At 60.7% G+C, this 21,226-nt stretch overlaps 1 protein-coding gene across 2 annotated transcripts; it reads right to left on the bottom strand.

Moving 5' to 3' along the window:
• Positions 1-417: 417 nt before the first annotated feature.
• On the bottom strand, positions 418-20,259 carry SHF (Src homology 2 domain containing F). 2 transcript variants are annotated; one of them, XM_065642216.1, is made up of 7 exons: positions 19,562-20,259; positions 12,926-13,055; positions 12,013-12,231; positions 10,390-10,527; positions 7,319-7,490; positions 6,916-7,035; positions 418-3,142 (listed from the first exon to the last, which is right to left on the bottom strand). In XM_065642216.1, the coding sequence occupies exons 1-7, from the start codon at positions 20,036-20,038 to the stop codon at positions 2,956-2,958; spliced, it is 1,443 nt and encodes a 480-aa protein (XP_065498288.1). In that variant the 5' UTR covers positions 20,039-20,259; the 3' UTR covers positions 418-2,955. The 2 variants fall into 2 exon arrangements, with proteins under 2 accessions (XP_065498288.1, XP_065498289.1); XM_065642217.1 differs by lacking the exons at positions 418-3,142; positions 6,916-7,035; positions 7,319-7,490; positions 10,390-10,527 and adding an exon at positions 10,657-11,443.
• Between the last annotated feature and the right edge of the window lie 967 nt (positions 20,260-21,226).

Here is a 21,226-nt window from a genome sequence, read left to right on the forward strand (position 1 = left end):
TTGGATCTGCCCCACTTGAGATCACATCCATCCCCAGACCCGATGCCAAGCAGGGGACTGGCTCTTCGCTTTGGCTCTGCGTCCTGCACCCAGCTCCTCCACCTCCCTTGTTGGACCTCCTCCACCTGGAGCTGGAGGCTCCATTGAGCTGGAGGCGTTGCCCTCCGGCTGCAGCGAATTTGTAGCCCACTTCAGCCCTAGCGTCCAGTCCTCCTGGTAATGCTATGAAGAGGAAAAGTAAAACTAGCTGGGCTTAGGGCAGTTCTGCTTCTCTCCAAAACAAGCCCTTCTAGACTCTGCTCAATGCTAACACTGCTTGGAGCAGGACGGTGGAGTAGACACCTCCCGAGGTCCCTTCTAACACAAGTTATCGTAGGAGTGTAGCCAGCAGGTCAAAGGAAGTGGTTATTTCCCTTTATTTGGCATTGGTGAGGCCGTATCTGGATACTGTGTCCAGTTTTGGCCCCCAAGTACAAGGAGAGAGTCCCGCAGAGGGTCACTAGGATGGTCAGAGCTGGAGAACATACGGTACAAGGAGATGCTTGAGGAGTTGGGACTTTAGCCTGGAGAAGAAAGGGCTGAGGAGGGATGCAATTGCCACAGGGAGGATCAAGAGCTGCTTAGCTGAAGCACTTGAACACGAAGCCTGGCTCCAGAGCAGTCCTGCTGGTCTGGGACTGCTTTTGGAGAGGTGGTGCGATGCACACGGGTCTCACACCCCTCCTGCTTGGGCAGGACCTCACCGCAAGGCTGCGAGCTCACCGGCACCGCCAGCACCGGCTGCTGGGCAGGTTGCTGCCTGCCACAGTTTCTCAAGAAAAATCAATGTGGGGAGGCTCCCCTGTGCCTTCGCTTCCCAGCTGCACGGAGCCCAGAAGCCTCTGCTTTTCCAGCTGCAGCCACGGAAGGGCAGAGCATCCCCTGGGACGAGCTCTGCGCTGCAGCGGTCAGGGCACGGCAGGGCTGCCAAGGGCCCTTGAAACGTTTTAAATGCAGCAAGGGCATCCCAAGAGCATCTCCGCAGATTTCTGCATCTCCAGCTCTTTCCGCAGGCTCTGGTGCGGCACTGCCAGGAGAAAACCTCTCCAGCTGGAATTCTCTCCATCCCCGCTGGACGAGATGCCTCACTGGGATGGAGAGAGGCAGCCGGGAGCTGCCAGCAGTGAGCGGGGCTGTAAGGAGACACCGGGCGCCCAGCAAGCCCAAACTGCTGCCTTTTAAGGAGTGGCAGAGGCTGAGGCATCCTGAACAACCACCGCAGTTTCTGCAGGCTCCCCGCCACCACGCGTGCTCATGGACCAGGCCGGCCGTGCCCGAGGGTCCCCAGAGCAGCTCGGAGCCGTGACAGCAGCCAGGACGGCGATCCCGCAGCTACAGTCTGGAAAACCCCAGAGCCCGGATGGCAGAGCAGGGTTCCTGTGTGGGTGCTCACCCACACAAGGTCCCTGTGGTCCCATCCATCACCTCCGTCCCCCCAGCAGACCTGCAGGACCAGGTCTCTCCTGGGAGCAGGCTGTGGGGAGGATGATGCTTTTCACAAAGCTTTCATCAAGCCACCGCTTAACGCATCCCACCAACTCCCCAAGCGCTTTGTTCCGCTGACGCAAAAGATTTTGCTGGTCCAACAGTGAATCTGTCGCTGCCGCCCCCTCTGCCGAGCACGGCAGGAGCACCCGGGGAGCGGAGGGGAAAGGGGACGCGCTGCAGCAGGGAACAGCGAGACCGAGCTGAGTCTGAAGCGCAGATGGAGGAAACATGTACGTGTGTGGGTACAGTAGCAAACAACACCAAGAACAAGGTTAAAAGGCAAGGTATGCGTTAAATGCTACAGAGCACCAGATGTAGCTTCAGCCAAACGAAGAGAAGGAGCAAGCTGGCCCAAAGACAAGCTGTCAGGAAGACAAAGAACAGGACTGGAGCCACTAAATACCCAGAGGCGGAGCAGAACAAGAGATCTGTGAAATTCAGGGATTTTGCCTAAGACTTAACGAGGGGTGAAGGAAAACAAGGAGGCAAAACATCCCAAAGAGCACCTCCTTCCACAGGGAACGACGAGCAAGTCCAAATCAGCTCATCGCTGCCCGCAAAGGGTCCCACAGAGCGAGGACATGACCACCGGTGTCACCTTGTTGGACTCGATGATCCTTGTGGGTCCCTTCCAACTCAGGACATTCTATGATTCTGTGATTGTCCCGTATCTCAGATGAGTGAGCTGCCTCGACCGCTTTGGCACACAGGTCTCGGTGTACGCAACAGCGAAGGAAAAATCGATCTCCTTCGAGCTTTCGTGTAATAAAGTTCCCCTCCCCGCCACTTTGCCACACCGGTCACCCACTGGAGGTGGTGGGATGTGGGCGCGCAGTCCCCATGGAGGATAAGGTGACCATGCACCGCTTTATTCGGCAGTGGTGCTGCATGTACGGCTGAAACTGGTCACTATTTACACTTGGCAAAGGATGGCAGCAAGTACCGAGCACCCGTGCGGGTGGGGGCCACTGCTGGCCTGGCCCCCCCAGCCTCACCAGCCCCAGGCAGGTCCCCCTTGCCCCCATCAGCCTGCTTGTCCGCGGGCAGAGCCAGGCACCCTGACAGAGGCACCTCAGGCCTGGGAACGGAACATTTATCCCCATTTTCCTGCCCATCGCAACCCCCACCAGGCCTCTGCAAGGCGCCGGCTCCAGTCCTTGCAGCCCCGGCTCTGCCCGGAGGCAGGCGAGGGCAGCGGCTGGTGAGCCCCGCTCAGCTCGTCGTGCCGGGGATGTCCCTGGGGAGACACACGGGAGCCCCCGAGCGAGCGGGACGAGGGTCCGACCGCAGCGATCCCCAGCGGCGCCGGCCGTGCCCGGCTCGCAGGCTGCCGGTGCGGAGCCCGTCCGCGGCACGGCGGCGCTCGGCCCTGCGACCGGCCGGTTTCCGGTGCACCCGTCCTCGAGCCCGGCTCGCGGTGGGTGAGGGCTATAGGGTGCGGATGGCCACCGGGTACAGCAGGGACATGTGCTCAGCCCCCTTGATGGGCAGCTTGCGGCTGGCGTAGTGGTGGATGATCTCCGGCACGCTGTCGAAGGGTGGGCTGTGCTGGCCCAGCACGTACTTGTTCTCCTGGGTCCGGGACAGTTTCATGTGCATGAAGCCCTGGCTGCTCCTGCAAGGAGAGAGCGAGGTGGGGTCAGGGGGTGCAGCTGGCCCAGCCCCACATCAGCTCCTGTACCCCCAGAAAGGCAGCCTGTCCCCACAGCTGGGGGTGCTGCTGGCTCCTGTCCCCGGCTGTGGCCCTGCTCACACCGTCCCGCTCTTACAGAATGATAGAATCATTGGGTTGGAAAAGACCCTCAAGATCATCATGTCCAACTGTTACCCCAGCCCTGGTGCTGCCCCATGTCCCTGAGAACCTCATCTCCGTCTGTCCAGCCCCTCCAGGGATGGTGACTCCAGCACTGCCCTGGGCAGCCTGTTCCAATGCCCCACAGCCCTTTGGGGAAGAAATTGTTCCCCAGATCCAACCTCCGCCTCCCCTGGCGCAACTTGAGGCCGTTTCCTCTGGTCCTGGCGCTTGTTCCTGGGGAGCAGAGCCCGACCCCCCCTGGCTCCAAGCTCCTTTCAGGCAGGTCAGAGATCAGAAGGTCTCCCCTCAGCTCCTGTTCTCCAGCTGAACCCCCAGCTCCCTCAGCCGCTCCCATCACACTTGTGCTCCAGCCCCTTCCCCAGCTCCGTTCCCTTCTCTCGACTCGCTCCAGCACCTCAAGGCCTTTCTTGGCATGAGGGGCCAAAACTGAACACGCTCTTGGCCAACTCCAGACGAATCCCACAGCACAAGGGAGGGTGATGGCTGGGCACGCTGTTCTGTGTTCTCCCGGGGAGCATGGCCACGCAGTGGGGTGCAAAGGGTCTATGTGGGGACAAGGGGTGGGTGTGGGCAGGGAAATGAGGGCAGAGCCCGGGCAGGAGCACCTTTTGCCGCTGGCGCGTGGTGAAGCCCCTTTCACAGCCGCCCGGCTCGTGCAGGAGGATTTCAGCTCACACATCCAGCCTCACCGTAGCAAAGCAGGATTTTCTCCTCCAGCCCGCAGCCCACACGCCCCCCCGCCACTGCGGGCTCCATAAAACCCGCTCGGCGCAGCGAGGCCGTTTCCCGGCACCGCGCGGGCACCGCGCCACGCGAGGCTGCGCAGGCAGAGCCCGCCACGAGCGCTGATTCCAAGTGACGGGCTAATGGCCCTGTTGCTATTAATTTGCGTCTCTGAGGAGAGCCACAGCCTGTCTGCAGCGTCTGGAATGCACATTACGGCAAAATATCGATGACTTAAAAGCAGACAGGACCTCATCAGCAATGCTGAGCCGCTTCCAGCACTGCGCAGGCCGGTCCCATCCCCCCGGCTGGAGACGGTGCCCGTAATGCAGTAATGGACAGCCCGGCTGCATTAGCAGAATGGGTTTGCAATAATCCATTTAGAGCTGAGAGGAAAGGAGCCGGCCAGCTGCCCCTGGGGAGGGCAGGGGGGAAGACCTGCAGCCTGAGGAAAAGCGACAGCCCAAGGAAAAGCGATAGCTGGTCACATCCCGTGTCCCAGTGGCAGGGAAGAGCTGTGGGGCCGTGCCGTGCAGAGCACCCCGTGAAGGCGCTCGGGTTTATCCCGCTCACACACGGTCACAGTGCCAACATGCGGAGCTGCCCGCGGGTGCTGCACCGTCTGCAGAGCGACCCAGCCCCTGCCCGGAGCCCGGAGCAGGACCAGAGCTGGTCCTGAGCTGCCACACGGCTCCACAACCGGCTGGGTTGGCTTTGCCCAAATTGCTCCACGGGTCTTTGTCACAAACTCAGGGACGTGAGGGAGATGGACCCTGGAGAGATGCTGCGAACCCGAGAGCGGCAGGGACAGGCCGGGCACGTGGGGCAGGTGCTGCTCCTGCCGAACACCTTGCAGGCATGAGGAGGGACCCAAACCCTTGCAGCGTGGCCTGGAGGTGTGAGCCAGCAGGGACTCACGCTCCAACACTAAAACTCTGCCCGTGACAGGCAACGTGGGGCTGCTGAGCCTGGACCAGCCAGGATGGTCATGGGAGGGTTAAGTCCCTCCGGCTACCTGACCCTCGATGGGTACAACCACTCCTGCTGTTCCCTCTTGTGCATATTTTTCCTTTAAAGCAGCACAAAAGGGCATTAGGTCAGCAGCAGAGCTCTCTTTCAGACCATCTCCTCGGCTGTATCTCCTTCCTCAAGGAAAAATAAAAATAATAAAAGCAGTTCCAAAAAAAAAAAAAAGAGAGACGCAGGCAGACAGCTTACAGCTATATAAAAAGAGACCCAGGGGATTTTCTTTGAAAAGGCTCTACAGAGAAAGGCAATGGAGTAAAAATCATGCTCATGGGCTCTGCAAGCACAGCCGGGGAACAGGCGATGCCCGAGCAGCTCCGGCCGGGCTGCAGCTCCCCTGGAAGGTGACGCTGCTGCGAGGGCACGTTCCAGCAGCACGGGCTGTCTGAGAAGAGGATTTGGTCCTTTTTGCCATGAGGCTAAGGATGGGCAGTAGGAAGTAAGGAAAAACCCCAAAGAAATGGGTGAGTGGCTTGTGGAGAGGTGATTGAAAGGGACACCTGTGCTGGCGAGGGACAAAGCCCCATCCACAACCCCAGCGCCACCTCCCAGGCTCCTCAGCACATTCTGGCTAATGCCACCCACAGGGTGATGGCCGAGAGTACCTCTCGCAGCCTCAAATACGGGTCATTGACCAGCAGAAGCTGTTGTTTCAAAATTGCTCCAGGGCAAGAAAAAACATATTGAGAAAAGTAAAACATCAGTAAAAATTCTGATAAAAAGAAAGAAATGAGGGAGGTTTCCCAGAAAGGCTTGTTGTCTGATCTAAGAGCTGCAAGTGCAGAAGGAAGAAAGAATATTTTCAGCTAAAGATCTGCCCTGGCTTGGTGCTGAAGGCAGCAAAAAAGCCTAAGAAAACAGAGAGAGAGATGGAGCAATCTAATTCAAAATTGTGTCCCTGGGAAATAAACGGGGGAGGCTGAAACCACCAGGGAGCAATGCAGGTACAGAGACCACTGGGGAAATTTAAAGTATATTGAGAAAAGCGTAGAGACACGTGGCCTGTTGTTGGACAGAGATGACTGACGTGCTCAGTAAAGACTTTTTTCACATCTGCCAGGAACAGAGCTCATGTACACATCTAGCGGGAGGGCGAGAAGATATTTGCTAATCCATCATCATCTCCGGGAGAGGAACAGCTTTGATTTCATGGGTTTGGGCTGTCCCACGAGTCCCGAAAGCGCTGGATGAGCAGCTACGGGCGGTTCCCCCCATGGCAGGACACGTGCGGTGATGCCTCGTGCAGTTTTGGCACTAAGGCATCTGGAAAACTTGGGGAGGGTGCAGAGATCCCCTGCAAAAACCCAAGCAGAAACCAAACGGTGCTGTGGGTGAGGTTTCCCTGCTGGGACACTGAGCAGCGCAGTGTCCTCCCTGCAGCACGGCTGAGCAAGGGTGACGTGGGATGGGTACCCACGTTTCCATCAGCAACGGGATCACACAAACTTTATTTTCGCATGAAACCAAGCTACCAAAAAAAAAAGGGGTAATGAGACGCCAGAGCTGGAAGCTCATACGCGAGTGAGCGGTGAGGCACATAATTTTATCCATCTGAGGGATTACTAGCTCTGCCAAGGGATGAGCAGTGAGCCTCCAGACCTAAAAACCTCCAAACCTCCTCGAGAAAGACTTTTGCCAGACCCTGAACCAGATGCCTGTGCCACACCACAGGGCAGCGCGGACTTCGTCCTCCAGCCATTTCTGCCCACCCCGTGGTCACCTCCGAGTCACCCCATCAGCGCAGCCACACATTCGCGTGGGGCACCCACGGCACCCGGTCACCTGTGGGTCCCGCTACCCCCAACCCCTGCGGGCTCACTCACTTCAAGGAGAGGGAGAAGTCGTTCTTGCTGGTCTCGCTGTTGCGCACCAGGTAGCTGGCCTCCTTGCACAGCCGCAGCAGCGTCTCTGCGTCCGTCCGGCTGATGGCCCCGTGGTACCAGCTGCGGGCAGAGAGGCACCGGCTGTGCCAGGCAGAGCGGGCACCCCAGGGACGGCTCTGCTCCGATGCCAGCGTCCCCGGGGATGGCCAGGGAGGGGGAGCGAGGGGACAAGGCATCCACCAGGCAGCTCAGGGGGTGCGGAGGGCACACGGGGACACCGCGACTGCGAGCTGGGCAGAGGGACACGCAGCCATGAACGCGAGGCCAGGGTCTGTTCAGTGTGGTCACAGGGACCCCAGAGCAGGTGGAGGGTCCGGGCAGCGCTGGGGTGCGCAGGACTCACCACTGGCTCTCCAGAGGCAGCGCCGGGTCAATCCTCTCCCCGACAAAGGGACTGGGCTCAGCCAGCAGTGTCCTGGTGCTCTTGAGGCCGCCGGAGCCGTGCCGGAGGGCAGCCCTGGCCTTGTCCTCCCGGCAGGGCGAGGTGCGGCCGTACCCCAGCCCCTCAGACACACCTGCAGGAAAGACACATATTGCAGCTGGCGGCAGGACAGACGGACAGGGTGGCCTCCCAGCTGTTCCCCCGCAGAAAGAACCAGAGCCACGTCACATCGTGCCGGGTCCCCTCGTGCTGCTGCATCCCCTGCTCTGAGCAGGGCAGGGCAGCTCTGGCGCTGCTGCTCCCGGCAGTGCCCGGGACAGAGGAGGTTGGGTCCCCCCCGCACCAGGACCAGGGTCCATGCAGCACCCAGGCCCCTGGAAATATTTTCCAGGGAGGTTTCCAAAGCTCTGAGAGGTTTTTGCTAATGCAAGCAGAGATTCAGTGGTTGTGGTGTAGAGTTAAGTGAGAAGCAGTAAAGGCACACGCTCCAACCTTGGAAAGAAAAAAAAAAAAGGAAAAAAGAGGAGGGGTAGATGGTGCTAAACAGAGCAATCAGTTTGGAAACGAGGGACGTATTTCTGCTGGCACAAGTTGAATCACAGAATAGTTGGGTTGGAAGGGCCCTTCCAGCTCCCCCAGTGCCCCCCCTGCCATGGGCACGGACATCTGCACCAGCTCAGGTTGCTCAGAGCCCCGTCCAGCCTGGCCTGGGATGTCTCCAGGGATGCTTCATCCACCACCTCTCTGGCCAACCTGGGCCAGGCTCTCACCACCCTCAGGGCCAACAATTTCTTCCTCATGTCCAGCCTGAATCTCCCTCCTTTAGTTTAAAACCATCACCCCTTGTCCTATCATAAACCTCCTGGGGTGAAAAAAGCAATTCCCCGAGGTAGGAAGGTGACATTTTGACTTCGAGGTGCCCCCGACGCGGCCACCTGCCCAGCCCCGGTGAGCGGCGGGGGGTTAATGGAGCCCCAGGGACCCAGCCTCCCCCGACTGTTATTTCCGTGCGAGATGATTTCAGCATTAACAATATTGTTTCTCCCTCCTCTGGAGAGTCCATTATTGCTCCCCCGCAACACCAGCCCCCTCGCACAAATTACTTATTGATCGGGCAGAGCTGCCTCAACACGAGGCTGCCGGGGGCCGCAGAGCAGCCCAGACACCGCAGCCCCCGCACGAGTGGGGTGTCCCGGGGGGCAGCCGCCCCTTCCCCGCTCTCCTCGGCCGCTGGAGCAAAACCAGGGCGATGCTGAGGCCACGCTGCTGCGAGGCACAAAATACCCAGAGAGGAACGTTTTTCTCTCTCACGGGGCATCCTCTAAGGCTTTGGGCGCTACGCAGGTCTCCAGCCCCCCCCAGCACCCCAGCCAAAATCCTCTGCAGCTCAGCACGGCTTGAACCCCCCAAGAAGGAGCTCGGGGAGCAGGTGTTTGGTGTCAAGGCTCGACAAGCCCTGTCTCTGCAGTGGTCTGGCTTTCCACCAGAACACAGAACACACAGGCTCCGATTTCAGCTCATCACCTTAAAAAACTGGGGCAGTTGTTAAAAAGCCAGACAATCAAAACAGAAGCATTTGCTGGCAGCACAAAGTCATCGCGTTAGAGGCTCAGAAGAAATGCATTGCACCTGTCAGAGGGAGGCGGAGGCATGTGCATGATTAAACAGGATATTAAAAACAAGCCCCTAGGAGCAAGAAGACATCCTTCAAGAAGTTCAAGTCACCCCCAGACAGGAGAAGTAGAAAATGAGACAAAGCTCTGGCAAGATAAACTTAAAACAACAAAGAGAGTCAGGAAAAAAAAGAGATTCTGTGTCGCTAAAACCAGGAAAAATGACGAACTGATGTGTTCATCAGGAGCAAGACGCATGTCAGAGCGACTGTGGGGATAATAAACGACGGGGGAAGAAAAGAGGCTGCATAGCAAAGGAATTAATTTTTCTTGACACTTGCATTCATTGCAGGAAGAGGATCAGGAAGTTTCCCCCGCCAAGACCTTTATTTTTCGGGGCTGATCCCACGGGTTTGGGACAGACTGCGGCAGAGCGGCCGCGTCACTCCGGGTGCAGAACCGGCTGCCACGCGCGGCCTCGCGCTCAGACCCACTCGGGAGGCAGCAAAAGCCGCGGCGGCTTCTCTTTGCGAAGCTCTGCGGGGATCTGGGCACCGGCAGATAAGGCAATCAGCCATCTGCACCTGGCTCGCCGCGGTCCCCACCGGGAGCAGCGCTAGTGATGCGCGGGCGGACACGGCGCGACGGTTTGCAGAGAAAATCTCACGACTTGCAGACCCAGCCCAATTCCCCGCAAGGACGGCAGCCCAACCCCAAAAGCCTGGGTGAATTTCGGCAACCCCCCTCCACCTAATGCTCTTGGAAGAAGCCTAATCCACCACAGCATAAGAGCAAGGTCCTTTAAATATTAATAATGGGTTAAAAGAGAAGCAGCGATGTTTGGCTTTCATAAGCGAGGCTGCCAGCGGAGTCCAAGGGGGATTTACGTGGGGGCTCTGCCGCTCGGCACACACAGAAAGGGCTTCACAACAAGGCAAACCTGAGATGACAAAGTGTGCCTGAGAGATTTAGCTGTTTGGCATAGCAAAAACACGAGCGAAGAATCCAGAGGGACCTCCTGCCACTGAGCAGCAAGGTAATAAAATAGCAGAAGAAATGGAGCAGTGATAAATGACGAAGCGAGGCACACGGGGATAAACAACCCCAACTTCAGCGGTGGGATGTGAATTAGCTGCAACCACACCTGGAAGAGACCTGAGCATTCAGAGTCACAAGAAAACATCAGAGCAGTTGTCGAGAACACCGTAAAAGCAGCCATCAGACATTGGGAATTTGGAGGCAAAGATGAGAGAACAAAAGAGAAGGTAATAACTCTGCCACCAAATAATCCCCTGGCGCAGCTCGACGGCTGCGTGCCAAGAGGTATCGTGGAGCTGGAGAAGATGCAGAAGAGGGAAGGACAAATGCCTGGCCTGCAGCTGCAGCCCCCCCGGACACCCACTGTCCCGCAAGACCCACCGTTGGTGTCTTCGTAGCTGGGCTGGCCGTGCTGCGGAGGGACGGGGGCACCGGCCTCGCCATCCGCGGGGCTTTCACCGCTGTCGAGCTGTCCCACCGGCGGGGGCCATGGCAGGTCTTTAATGACCTTGATTTCGACTGGATTGATGAAGAAGGGGAGTGGGAAAGAGAAAGAAAGAGAAAGAGAGAAAGAAAGGGCTTAGAAAAAAATGTCAGCAACACCAGGACCATGGAGTAGGAGAGCAGGTGCGGGGGAAAGACCTGAGGACTGAATTCCCAGGAGCCCTGTGCTGGTTTGGCCAAACCATCCCGTCCCCGGCACCGAGAGTCCCCGCTCCTCCGTCAGCTTTTCCAGCCTGCGGGGTGGGCGGCAGCCTGCCATCGCTCCCGGCCACCTTCCAGGGTCCCTGCCCCAGCGTCCCTTTGCCGTCTGTGCTGCCTGTGCATCCGTCGTGCCCCAGGCACGTCCCGGCCACCCAGCAGGCCTGCGCTCCCCCGCCAGGCGCCAGCGGGTCGCTGCCTCGTGCCGGTACCCGGTGCCCATCAGTATGGGGTCTCAGAAGCCCCTGGAAGCGGGAAAGGCCAGCAGAGAGATCCCACCATCACAGGAGAAGAGAAATGCCTGGGCAGGCAGAGCAGGACCTGCTCTGGCTCCAGGAGAAAACAGGGACCCGGTGCCCTGAGGCTGGGAGCAGGCCCGAGGCGCCCGGGGAGCACCCACGAGCCGGACCACGAACACAGCGCCTGCCCCCACGGACACCGAGCGAGGGGCTCGGCCGCCCAGAGCCGCACGGCGGACACACAAACCGCGCTGCGGTTCATGACAGAGCCTGACAGCCGAATCCCCTGGCCCCACGCCAGGCCGGGCCCCGGCGGCGCCAGCACAACTCCTGGCACAAGCGGACACCGCGGCACAGACACCTCCAGCTCTCGGAGCCCAAACTCAGACGGTGAATCATTCCCAAGGCCGAGTCTCCACCACATCCCCGCGCAGCACCGACAAACGCCGGCCCGAGCACCTCATGCAAGCTGGCTGCGGCGCAGATGCACATCCCTGCAATTAAAATGCATCCCAGATAAGAGCGTGGCAATTAGCCAGTGCCGGTGGAGGAGCCGGCGCTAATGCGCAGCATGGATTTCCTCATTAACAAGCACAAACAGCATCGATCCCGCAGCACCGATAAATAGGCCGGGAGGCCGGACGATCGTCCAGCCAAAGGCTCCTGGGGGAGCGCCCGGCTCTCGTCCTGCCCCGAGGAACGAGGGATCTGCTTGAGTCCAGAGTCAAGCTTCTCCCTCGCAATTTGCAGCTGGGGGGTGTCAACTTGCACCCGAGGCTGTGACCAGTTAGAGGGGAAGAGGCAACAAGAGATGGGCACTGGACAGGCTGCCAAGGCAGCTCCATCCACCACTCCACTCATCTTGTCCCCCGCTGAAAAGAAACAGCCTCTGCAAGCGCACGAGTGCTCCCCGAGCCACGGAAACACAGAGGCCAACACCACTGACCCCCAAAAGATGAAGGAACCCCAAGGAGAGTCAGTTCCCCCCCGCCAGCAAAACACAACGCAGGCTTGGTTGCTTTACGGCTGCGATCCATCTTTTACGGCTGTTCCCATCACTCACCTGCAAAGGCTTTGGAGATCCGCTCCTTCTTCCACTCCCAGGGCTGGTCGTACTCCTCCGGTGGCCGCTCGTCATCCTCGGGCAGCCGGGACTCCCTGGGCCTGGGACAAGCCGGGCGGTCGCCGTCCACGTCCAGCCCCCCAAGCACAGGCTCGTAGGGGGTGTCGTAGAGGTGCAGCGGCCGGGCAGGAGCCTCCCGTAAGCCCTTCTGGCGGATCTCTAGAGGAGAGGAGGAAAAAGACCAGGAGATTTTTGCCCAGCACAGCCCAGCCACAGTCCTTCCCTGGACACCCAGCATGGCCAGTTTCATAAAACGCCCTTCCCTCCAGCAAAACAAAATTCTCTCCCACAGACACAAGCAGCCTCTTTGCTGATTTTTCCAAGAAATGCAATGGCCCCGTCCAAAAAGCCACATGAGCTTTCCAGAAACAACTTGCTCTAGGAAAACCATGGAAATGCAAAGCGGAGCCGGAGCCTGGAGCTCGCAGGCCGGCACGATGACCCTGTGCGCACCGCGGCGGGGGGACCTGCTGCTGCGGCACACAACAGCATGCTCCAGCCCAGTCCTAACCCAGTTAAATAGCTCCCACATCCATCTTAGTTTTATGCCAGACGCATCAAATGTCAGGTCTCTCCTGGCCCAGCCTGGTGAGCACCGTGCTCGCGGGGGGCAGGGAGGAATATCGAGGTGCCTTTATTGCTCGGGTGGCCTTTGCGAGTGCTCTGGCTACGGCAAGGCCATCGCACACGGCTAAAGCTGTGACAATTTGCCTCCGAAGCGGCTGCGCAGCACCGCAGCGATCGCCCAGTTTGCCTTGTCCAGAGGACTGGCTGCAAATAAGCACTCGGCCAATTTACAGAGCAGGGACCAGAAGCACAAAGAGTGGCCCTTCCATGGAGCCTTCCGCCTTACCAGCCATCATCTTCTGGGCTTCATATGGCTCCATGTATCCATCGTTCTCCATCACCTTCTCCAGCCCTGCCTGGCTACCAGCCACCTGCGCCGCATCGAAGGGATCTGCGTAGTCCTCCAGGACAGCCAGCTAAAGAGGGGAGGGTAAGAGAAGGGTTAGGGTACGCCCTGCCTGTTTGTGAGGGATGAGGGACCAGTTGAAGCCCCCGAGCGGCAGCCAGGACCCCGTGCGTGCATCCGGGCAGTGCCGCAGAGCAGGTGCCGGCAGCCGGTGGCTTTCCAGGCCCCGGCACTCCGCTGTGGAAACGCTCCAGCCTTTGTCCCGAGCGCTGGGACAGAGCCAAGCGGAGCAGAAGGCGGCCCGGCCTCCTCCCTCACCATCGGCAGACACCCCCCGGGCCCCCCCCGCCGCGCGGTGCTGGTCCCCCCACCACGGCACACAGATGGGCTCTCTGCACACAGCCACGTTTCCTCGCCCGAAGTGGAGAAAGGGGCGCAGATCCCAGTACAGCTGGCACTGGCGTGACTGGGAACTCACTGGTTATTTTCCAAGGCTCCCTGCAGGCTCGTTTGAAGACATTTCTTAACAAAAAGGCTAAGAACAGCCTATGGCTCCCTCCCTGCTCCCTCCCAGGACCCCGCAGCATCCCCACACGTGTCACAAGTAACACAAGACAGAGCTCCTCCGTGCGATCAGGAGTCACTGGGAAAAAGCACCAGGAGCCTCTCAAGTGCCAGGCCACAAGGACGGCACGGAAAGCCCACAGTTTGCCCTTCCTAGCAAAACAGAGACAATCCTGCAGTAGGACACAGAACATCTCCCAGAGCTTGATGCTCTCCAGTGCTGGAGCCACACTCTTGCTCCAGCATCCCAGCAGCTTCCCAGCCAGAGCACCCCATGGCATGATCCCACATCCCACCTCCCGCTCAAAAGCCTGGTTCTAAAATGGGGCCAGGCGATACTTCCAGCGGGGTCTGAGTGCACCCAAACACCTTTGCCAGGTTCCGCTTGCCCACCAGGTTGCAAACCCCAGGCTGAACCATCTGGTGAGGTGGGTTTTGCCACCACGACACTGGCTTCACAGAGCTCCCGCAGCAAGGACCGAACGCGGTGCCAGGCTCTGTCCTCACTGCTGTCCCCGCTCCTGGCCAGCCCTGGAGATCAGGGCTGCTCGCACATTCCTCTCCAGCTCCCATAATCAGCTTAAAACAAACCACTTCTTCCTCCTTCCTGTGCAAAACGGCCCGACAATAGCCTTGAGCAGCAAAACGCAGCAGGAAAAGGGAGCAGGAACTGGAGCTGTAAACACCTCTGCGCAGCCCTGAGCCTTCGCATCACCCTGAGCTGCGGGAGAACGCGGCTCCCCACACCCCGACTCCCTGCACCCCGACTCCCACCTCCTCCGCAAACCTCCCGGCTCCGGGCTCTCGATGCCGTGGGGAGCGGGGGCAGCTCTCCCAGCCCGGCCCCTCAGTGCCGGGCCACGAGCGAACAGCAGAGCGTCACCCCGGAGCAAACCCTGCCCGCCACGGGCTCGCAGCCACCCCGGCGAATGCCACAGGGGCTCAGATGTGCGGGCGAGCAGACGTGCTCAGCCCTGGGCAAGGCAGCAGCGGGACAGATGGCGACAGCGACTGCAAATTCACGGTGGGAAGCCCCTCTGGTTTCTTTCCTTCTCCAGGGCAAAGTGGGGTCCAGCCTGCAGCAGGCGGGTGCTGCCCACACGCTGTCGGCAAGATCCCGGGTGCAGATCAGCACTCACCACCACAGAGAGCCGGGAGATCCCGTGGGATGCACCCACCTCTTCGGAAACCTGTGAAGAGGCTTTCGCTCCGCCACAACGATATCTGCAGAGCGCAGCCCCGCACCAGCGACAGCTCATTTGCACACGAGCTGGTGCCAAGGGAGGTACGAGCACGCAGGCATCCCACATGCACAAACACACGGGCTCGACGCACGAGTGCCGGCGAGATGAGCAGACGGGCTGCGAGACGCGGTTTGCTGACCTTCCTGCGCTCAGAAAGGGGATCCTGCTCGTTCCTCTCACCCTGAGCCCAACCTACCCGCATTGAAACTTGCTGTAATCCTGTTTCCTAGATGCATTTTGCTGGACAGACATAGACCCAGCTTACTGCTGGACCCTTGACAGCAAGCCACAGCAAGCTCACAGTGTGGCCCCGCTCAGATGCCACCAGGTCCAGACCTAGAAAGAAGAGGATGGTGAAGAACACTAATTTGTCTCTGCTGAGACCCCTACAACCGGGTATTTTCCTTGCAGGGGAGTGCAGAGGCGCTCAGCAGCAATTAGACAGGCTCTATGCAGGCGAGACGTGGTTTGCTGGGCTTAGCTCTGGCCCAAAGCGAATGGCTCAGATCAGGAGGCTCCGAGCTCCCTGGGTCTGGTGGGGTTTTGCCACACAGGTTTATTCCTCCTCTGTCTCAAGGGTGCCTCGTAGGAGCTGAGCCTACTCATGCTGAGAACATAAACCCATTCATTTTTTAAATGGTCAGATATTACAGCAGAAAAGCCAGGACAAAGCTGGGAAGGCAATTCCAAGTGTCTCCAGGAGCGCTGCAGCCTCAGGATGCACAACCAAGCCAGCGGGGCTGGATGGGCTGGGTTCTTAGAGGGCAAACAGCGGGATCGTGCAATCACCGATGGCATCCTAACGCACTCGCACATGGGGCCGAACTAAGGTTACCGGGGAAACTGCATCTCTGACATTTCCTGATCCCAGGGCTGGACTCTGCGAGCTGTGTGGGGCTCTCCGGCAGCCGCAGGCAGGGCAGCTCCCAGGGCTGTCCCAGAGCCCCCCAGTTTGCTTAAAGGCATTTCCACACTTTGCTCACCTCCTGTGTCAAGGAGGGAGCTGCTCACCGCCCAGCCGGTCCCAGCATGCTGCTCAGATGCCCGGGTACCAAGGCATCACCTGCTTATACACAGCACAAGCTTTGCTAGATTTGAAATAATTTGGGTGCAATGCACATGCCTGACAAGTAAAGCCACCAAGCCGGGACAGCTCGTGGTGCAGAGCCGTCCTCCAGAGCAGCCAGGCACCACTGGCACTCGGACACATGTCCTCGGTGCGCACCTGAGTGTTTTTTAAGCGTTTATCTGCTGTGGCAATGCACACCCAGATCCTCCTGCAGTGCTGAAGCTGCTCTCACTCTATTATTTATGCCAGCTGCAAGAAAAAAAGAAAACCAAGAGAAAATCAAGGCAGAGGGCCAAATCATCACCGGATTCTCGCAGCAAAATTTTTACGCTGTGACAGACAGCGGCTCTTCAACAGAGTTCACGGTTCAGACACTGAGATCCCAGGGCAGAGCGGGAGCTCTTCACCCCATCTTGCCTACAAACATCCCACCTGCCACCACCTTTTGTGACAAGATGCTCCACTCTACAGAGAGGCTCCCAGAGGGTACCCGGAGAGATCCTTCACTTTATAAAGAAGTGTCTTGCCCTGGAGATAAAGCTTGGGCTCCCCCCAGGACTGCTGGGCTTCACGCTGGAGTCACTCTGAGTTACGAACAAGCTCAGTTTGTTCTCTCTGCCAGGGGCAAAATTTCTGCAGTTTCACCCATCTTACAGCTTGGCTTTTGGCGGACACTGAAGCCAAACCCAAAAGCAAACCGAGTGGTTTGCTGGCCTTCCAAGAAGGGTCTGGTCCCCTGCCCGGGGCGGCCGGCAGGGCCAGCAGTGACCCCACGGCTCGGGAGGAGGGAGCGCGGGGCCAGCGGAGCATCGCGCAGGATGACTCAGTCCAGGGAGGCTCTCGCAGGAAAGACACACACCCAGGAGCTTCCTGGCTGGCCGTTCCCACACCCTGCGGCACTGACCCTGCTCTCCCAGCAAACACGCCAGCAATCGGTCCCGGTGGGCAGGAGGCAAAGCCCTCGCCGGGCACATCCCCGACCCGGTCCCCCAGCACGCCGTGTCCTGGATGTCCTCGTGCAGGGAGGTCCCTCACTGCTGCATCCTGCTGGAATTGCGCCTCACATTGCCTAATGCAAACACGGCAGAGAAGACATCTCCAGGGTATCTGCCTTGCTCAGGCGAGTCGTACAGGGCCAGTCTGTTATGCAGGGCTGTAGGGGAAGGACTGCACAGACTAAAGAGATGGAGAAGGACCTGTGCTGGTCCCCACTGTGTCCAGCAAGCATTTGTAACGGAGCAGGAGCCACTGCAGAGCTCACTGTAAGCATGTCCCCGCATGACGTCGCAGTTCCCGTGCATGGCAGAAAGATGTGAGGACACGCTACGATGGCAAAGCACCGCGTGGCCAGGCAGAAGGGATGCCATGGCCAAGGTGTTCCTGCCCATCTTCAATTTCCCAGAACGGGCAGGACAGCTAGGGCAGGCACAGGGCTCCCAGGGAACATTGTCCGTCCCTCAACCTCAACACAGCACAGGTACCGCAAACCACACAACCAGCAACTGGTGGATGCTCCTTCCATTGCTGTCCATCCCCGTCCTCCCTGTTCAGAAGGGCTGCACATTTTATTAAAGTGTTTTGCACTGTCAGTCATTAACAGAAAACCTCTCCACTCCAGCAGCCTTGCCTGTATCTAGAATTTTACTTCTCCCTCCATCTTCAGCATCACCACAACTCAAGACCCACACCCAGGGGTTTCCTGGAGTCCCAGTTCCCACAGCAGGCAGGGAACAATACCCACCAGCTCTTCCTACACGTGGGAGCACGGAGCCCCCTGCCACAACCATCATCTCGGCTTGAAGAGCCCAGCAGAGGCTCCAGCCTGGCCCAGCGTGCCTTCCCTGCTCTGGGACACCTTGACGTTGTCGCCAAGAACAGGAGCCAGTGGCACCGGCAAACACCTCCATCCCCCTGGACCACCTCCAGAAAGGACCACCACGGTCTTGCAGCAACTGGAGAACCCTCCCACCGCTCAGCCCACGCCAAGGCCAGCAGAAGGGAGCTGCAAAGGGGGCCCAAGCCCAACAGAGATGCTCCACGTTGTGCACACTCCCTGGTTCCTCCAGGAAAACTCTTTTAATGGACAGTTCCATGCACTATCAGATATTCCCATCTTATCTCTGGCTTCACTCGTCCTCCAGAGCTCTGCCTGTGTCCAGCACGTACTGGAGCCCTGAAGAATTCAAAACCCCACAGAGGCACACAAAAGAGGAGGGGATAATCTAATCACCATCTGTCTTGGATAAGATGAAGAGTTGTCTTTGGCCTCGTGCTGTTAGCAGGGTTTCCCCAAACATATCCCAGCTTTTAGCTCTTCTCTAAACTTCCCGGCTTCTCCCCAGCCCTCAGATGCCTGCGCAGCCCGGCTGTACCTGTTGCAGTCCCTGCTTCCCGCAGCTCCTGCTCAGCCCTTTGCACATCGCAGTCCGAGTTCTCCCTACAACCACCACCCGCTCCTGGTCTCTCCGATCCCACCCCACGTGTTCCAGAAGAAAAAACATCCAGCCTGGCTCAGCAAACCGTATCACGGCAATGGCCCCGCCAGTCCCCGCTGCCAGTGCCCTCCTTCTCTGCTGCCCTCAGCCGACAGCTTACAGGATCCTGGCTCAAAAAGGGGTTTCTACCAGGCCCCTGAAGAAACCTCCAGAAAGCAATTAGTCAGTGCAAGCAACTTTCCAAGATCCACCAGCAACAAGTTTTTCTATCTGCTTAAAACACTCCCAAGCAGGTTTTGTCCGGCGCTCATTTTGCCGTGCTGCCCGGCGATGCCAGGACCACAGACAGGATCATCGCGTCCACCCTTCCCTCTGCCAGCCAGATCTGCAATCCCGTCGAGTTCGCTCGACAAGCCCTGTCTTGCAGGAGGCAGCGCTGGCGGGCGCTAATTACCCCTCTGCTGCCTTTATTTGTGCAGTCCCTGCATCAGCCGCTCTGCCAAGGGGCCCGGCACCGACAGCCGCGGCCCCGGTGGGTTTACTCCTCCACGGGTCCTCACGCCGCTCAGAGCCCATCTCTCCCCATGCTGGGGACGTTTCTCACCTCCTTCCCGGCCCCGGCAGCGCCAGGTTCTGCTCTCACCCCCCGAGAAGTGGCGGAGAGGAGGCAGACAAAGAGGCGCTGAGGCTCCCTGACAAAGCAGCACGGCGGCTCGGGGGGCCCGTCTGCCACCGCCGGCACTGGCGGGCCCTGGCAAGCGGGCAGAGGGTGGAAGGAGGCCCGGGGGCCACCGAGCCCAGCGTCAGGGGACACCGGAGACAGTCCTGTGCACTCGGCTGGGCTGGAAGGTCTTTGCCTCCGTAGAGCAACAAGCACTTGGCTGCAAAGAAATAGCAAGAAGGGAGGGGGGAAGGCGGCCGGCAGGCCCTGCGCTCTCGCACCTCGGCGAGCGATGCTTCCTGCTGGGGACCGGACCTGCTGGGAATTTATTTACCTGCTGGGGATTTACCTGCTGGGGCCGAACCTGCCTCCCCCGCGAGCTGGAGGAGCAGCCGGGGCCGCCCCGCAGCTGCTGACGTGTGAGCGGCAGGCGGGAGCCGCCGGGACACGGGGGGACACGGGGGGACACGGGGGGACACCCGGCGCGGCCGCGGCTCCCGCTGCGCCGAAGCCGCTGCCCGGGCTGCTCCGCCCCGGGTCCCAGCCCCGCCGCGGGGGGGCCGGTGGCGGCCCCGGGGAGGGCGGCTGTGCCGGGACACTCACCTCCTGCGGCGGCTCCTCGGGTGGCTCCGGGCCGGCCGGGGGCGAGCTGGGGGCGGCGGGGGGCAGCGGCGGCGGGCTGGCGGGCGCCTTCTCCACCGTCTCCACCTTGATCAGCCGGTGCTTGGGCGAGACGTAGCGGGGCCCGTCGGGGGCGGCGGGCGGCGGCGCCCCGCTGTAGGGGTCCTCGAAGTCGCGCTCCTTCTGCAGCCGGTAGGCCGCCACGATGTCGGGCTGGGCGGCGGCCAGCGGCTCGGCGGCGCCCCCGGGCGGCGGGGGGGGCTGCGGGGGCGGCCCGGCGCGGTAGTCGGGCTTGGGCGGCGCGGGGGGAGCGGGCTTGGCGCTGCGGAAGCCCAGGTGCTCGCGGAGCCAGCGGGCCATGGTGCCCACGCACTGCGGAGCGCCCCCGGCCCCGGCCCCCGCCCCGCCGCCGCCGCCGCCGCCGCGCTCCGAGCCGGCGGCCGCTCCGCTCAGCAGCATCGGCGCCGGCGGACTGAGCGCGGCGGCGGAGCCCGGGCCGGGGGGGGCGCGGGGGAGGCGGCCGGGGGAGGCGGCCAGTGCCACCTGCCGGAGCCGCCGCGCCGGCTGCTCCGAGCGGGGCTTCCCGCCTCCCCCCCCCCAACCAGCTCCGCCCGCCCCGCTTCCCCGGGCCCGCTCCCCTCCTCCCCGGTACGGCACGGCACGGCACGGCTCAGCACGGCCTCCCCGCCGCCCGGCCCGGCCCGCCCCGCTCCCCCCGGGGCCCGCCCCGCCTTCCGCCGCGCCCGGCCCGGCCTCCCGCGGCGCTCCGGGCCGCCCCCCCGCGCTCCCGGCAGCCGCTGCCTCTCGGCTCCTTCCCAGCCGCCCCGCGTCCGGCCCCGGGGAGAAGCGGGGTGTCCCCCGCCCCGTCTGTCCTGCCGGAGACCGCGGGCCTGATCCGGCCCTGGCAGCAGCCGCCGCTGCCCGCCCCGCCGAGCATCCCCGGCTCCGGGAGGAGCAGGGGTGCCGGTGCTGGCACCGGCAGAGCCACCGGGGAGGCTGCGAACGAGAGGAGAGCGATAAGGGGTCTGTCGGTAGCAAACCCACCGCTTGGGACGTGTTCGTGAAACCAGCCCAGTGCAGGACGTGCAGAGCACCTCGCTCCAGGGAGAGTCACCGAAGCACCAGGCTGGCCCCGTGGACCCTCGCAAGAAACACCGTGAGACTGGGGTGAGCGGGGACGAGCCAAGGGAAGGTGCTCAGGAGAAGGCTGAGCCAAGGCCGGGTGCGCAGGGTGAGCGTGCAGAGCCCCAGGCTGCGGGCAGAGGACAGACATCCCCTGGGGTGCACCCGGGCACGGCTGGATTTGCCGGTGCAGGGCTGGCAGCGACAGCGTGCAGAGCAGGGAAGCGGCATTGAAAGCAGGATGTTGGAGCAGGGCAGCGGAGGCTGAGGCCGTTGTAGTGGAAAACAGCACACTCACGCGTGTTCTGACTGTTACTCCTGCACGCAGCCCCATCACCAGCTACCACCACCCCTGCTCACCCACCACCCAGGACCGACGGTTGCGCCGTGCTCTCCTGACTCCCAGCAGCAAGTGTGCACAGCCCTGTCTCCAGACCTGCGCCCCTGAGTCCTGCACAGCCCTTCCTAAGCACACACCGTCCACCCAAACCCTCTCCCAGCCCTGCTGCTGGGCTGAATTCCCCC

The sequence above is a fragment of the Caloenas nicobarica genome, chromosome 10 (genome assembly GCF_036013445.1).
Source record: "Caloenas nicobarica isolate bCalNic1 chromosome 10, bCalNic1.hap1, whole genome shotgun sequence".
Taxonomy (NCBI): Eukaryota; Metazoa; Chordata; class Aves; order Columbiformes; family Columbidae; genus Caloenas; species Caloenas nicobarica.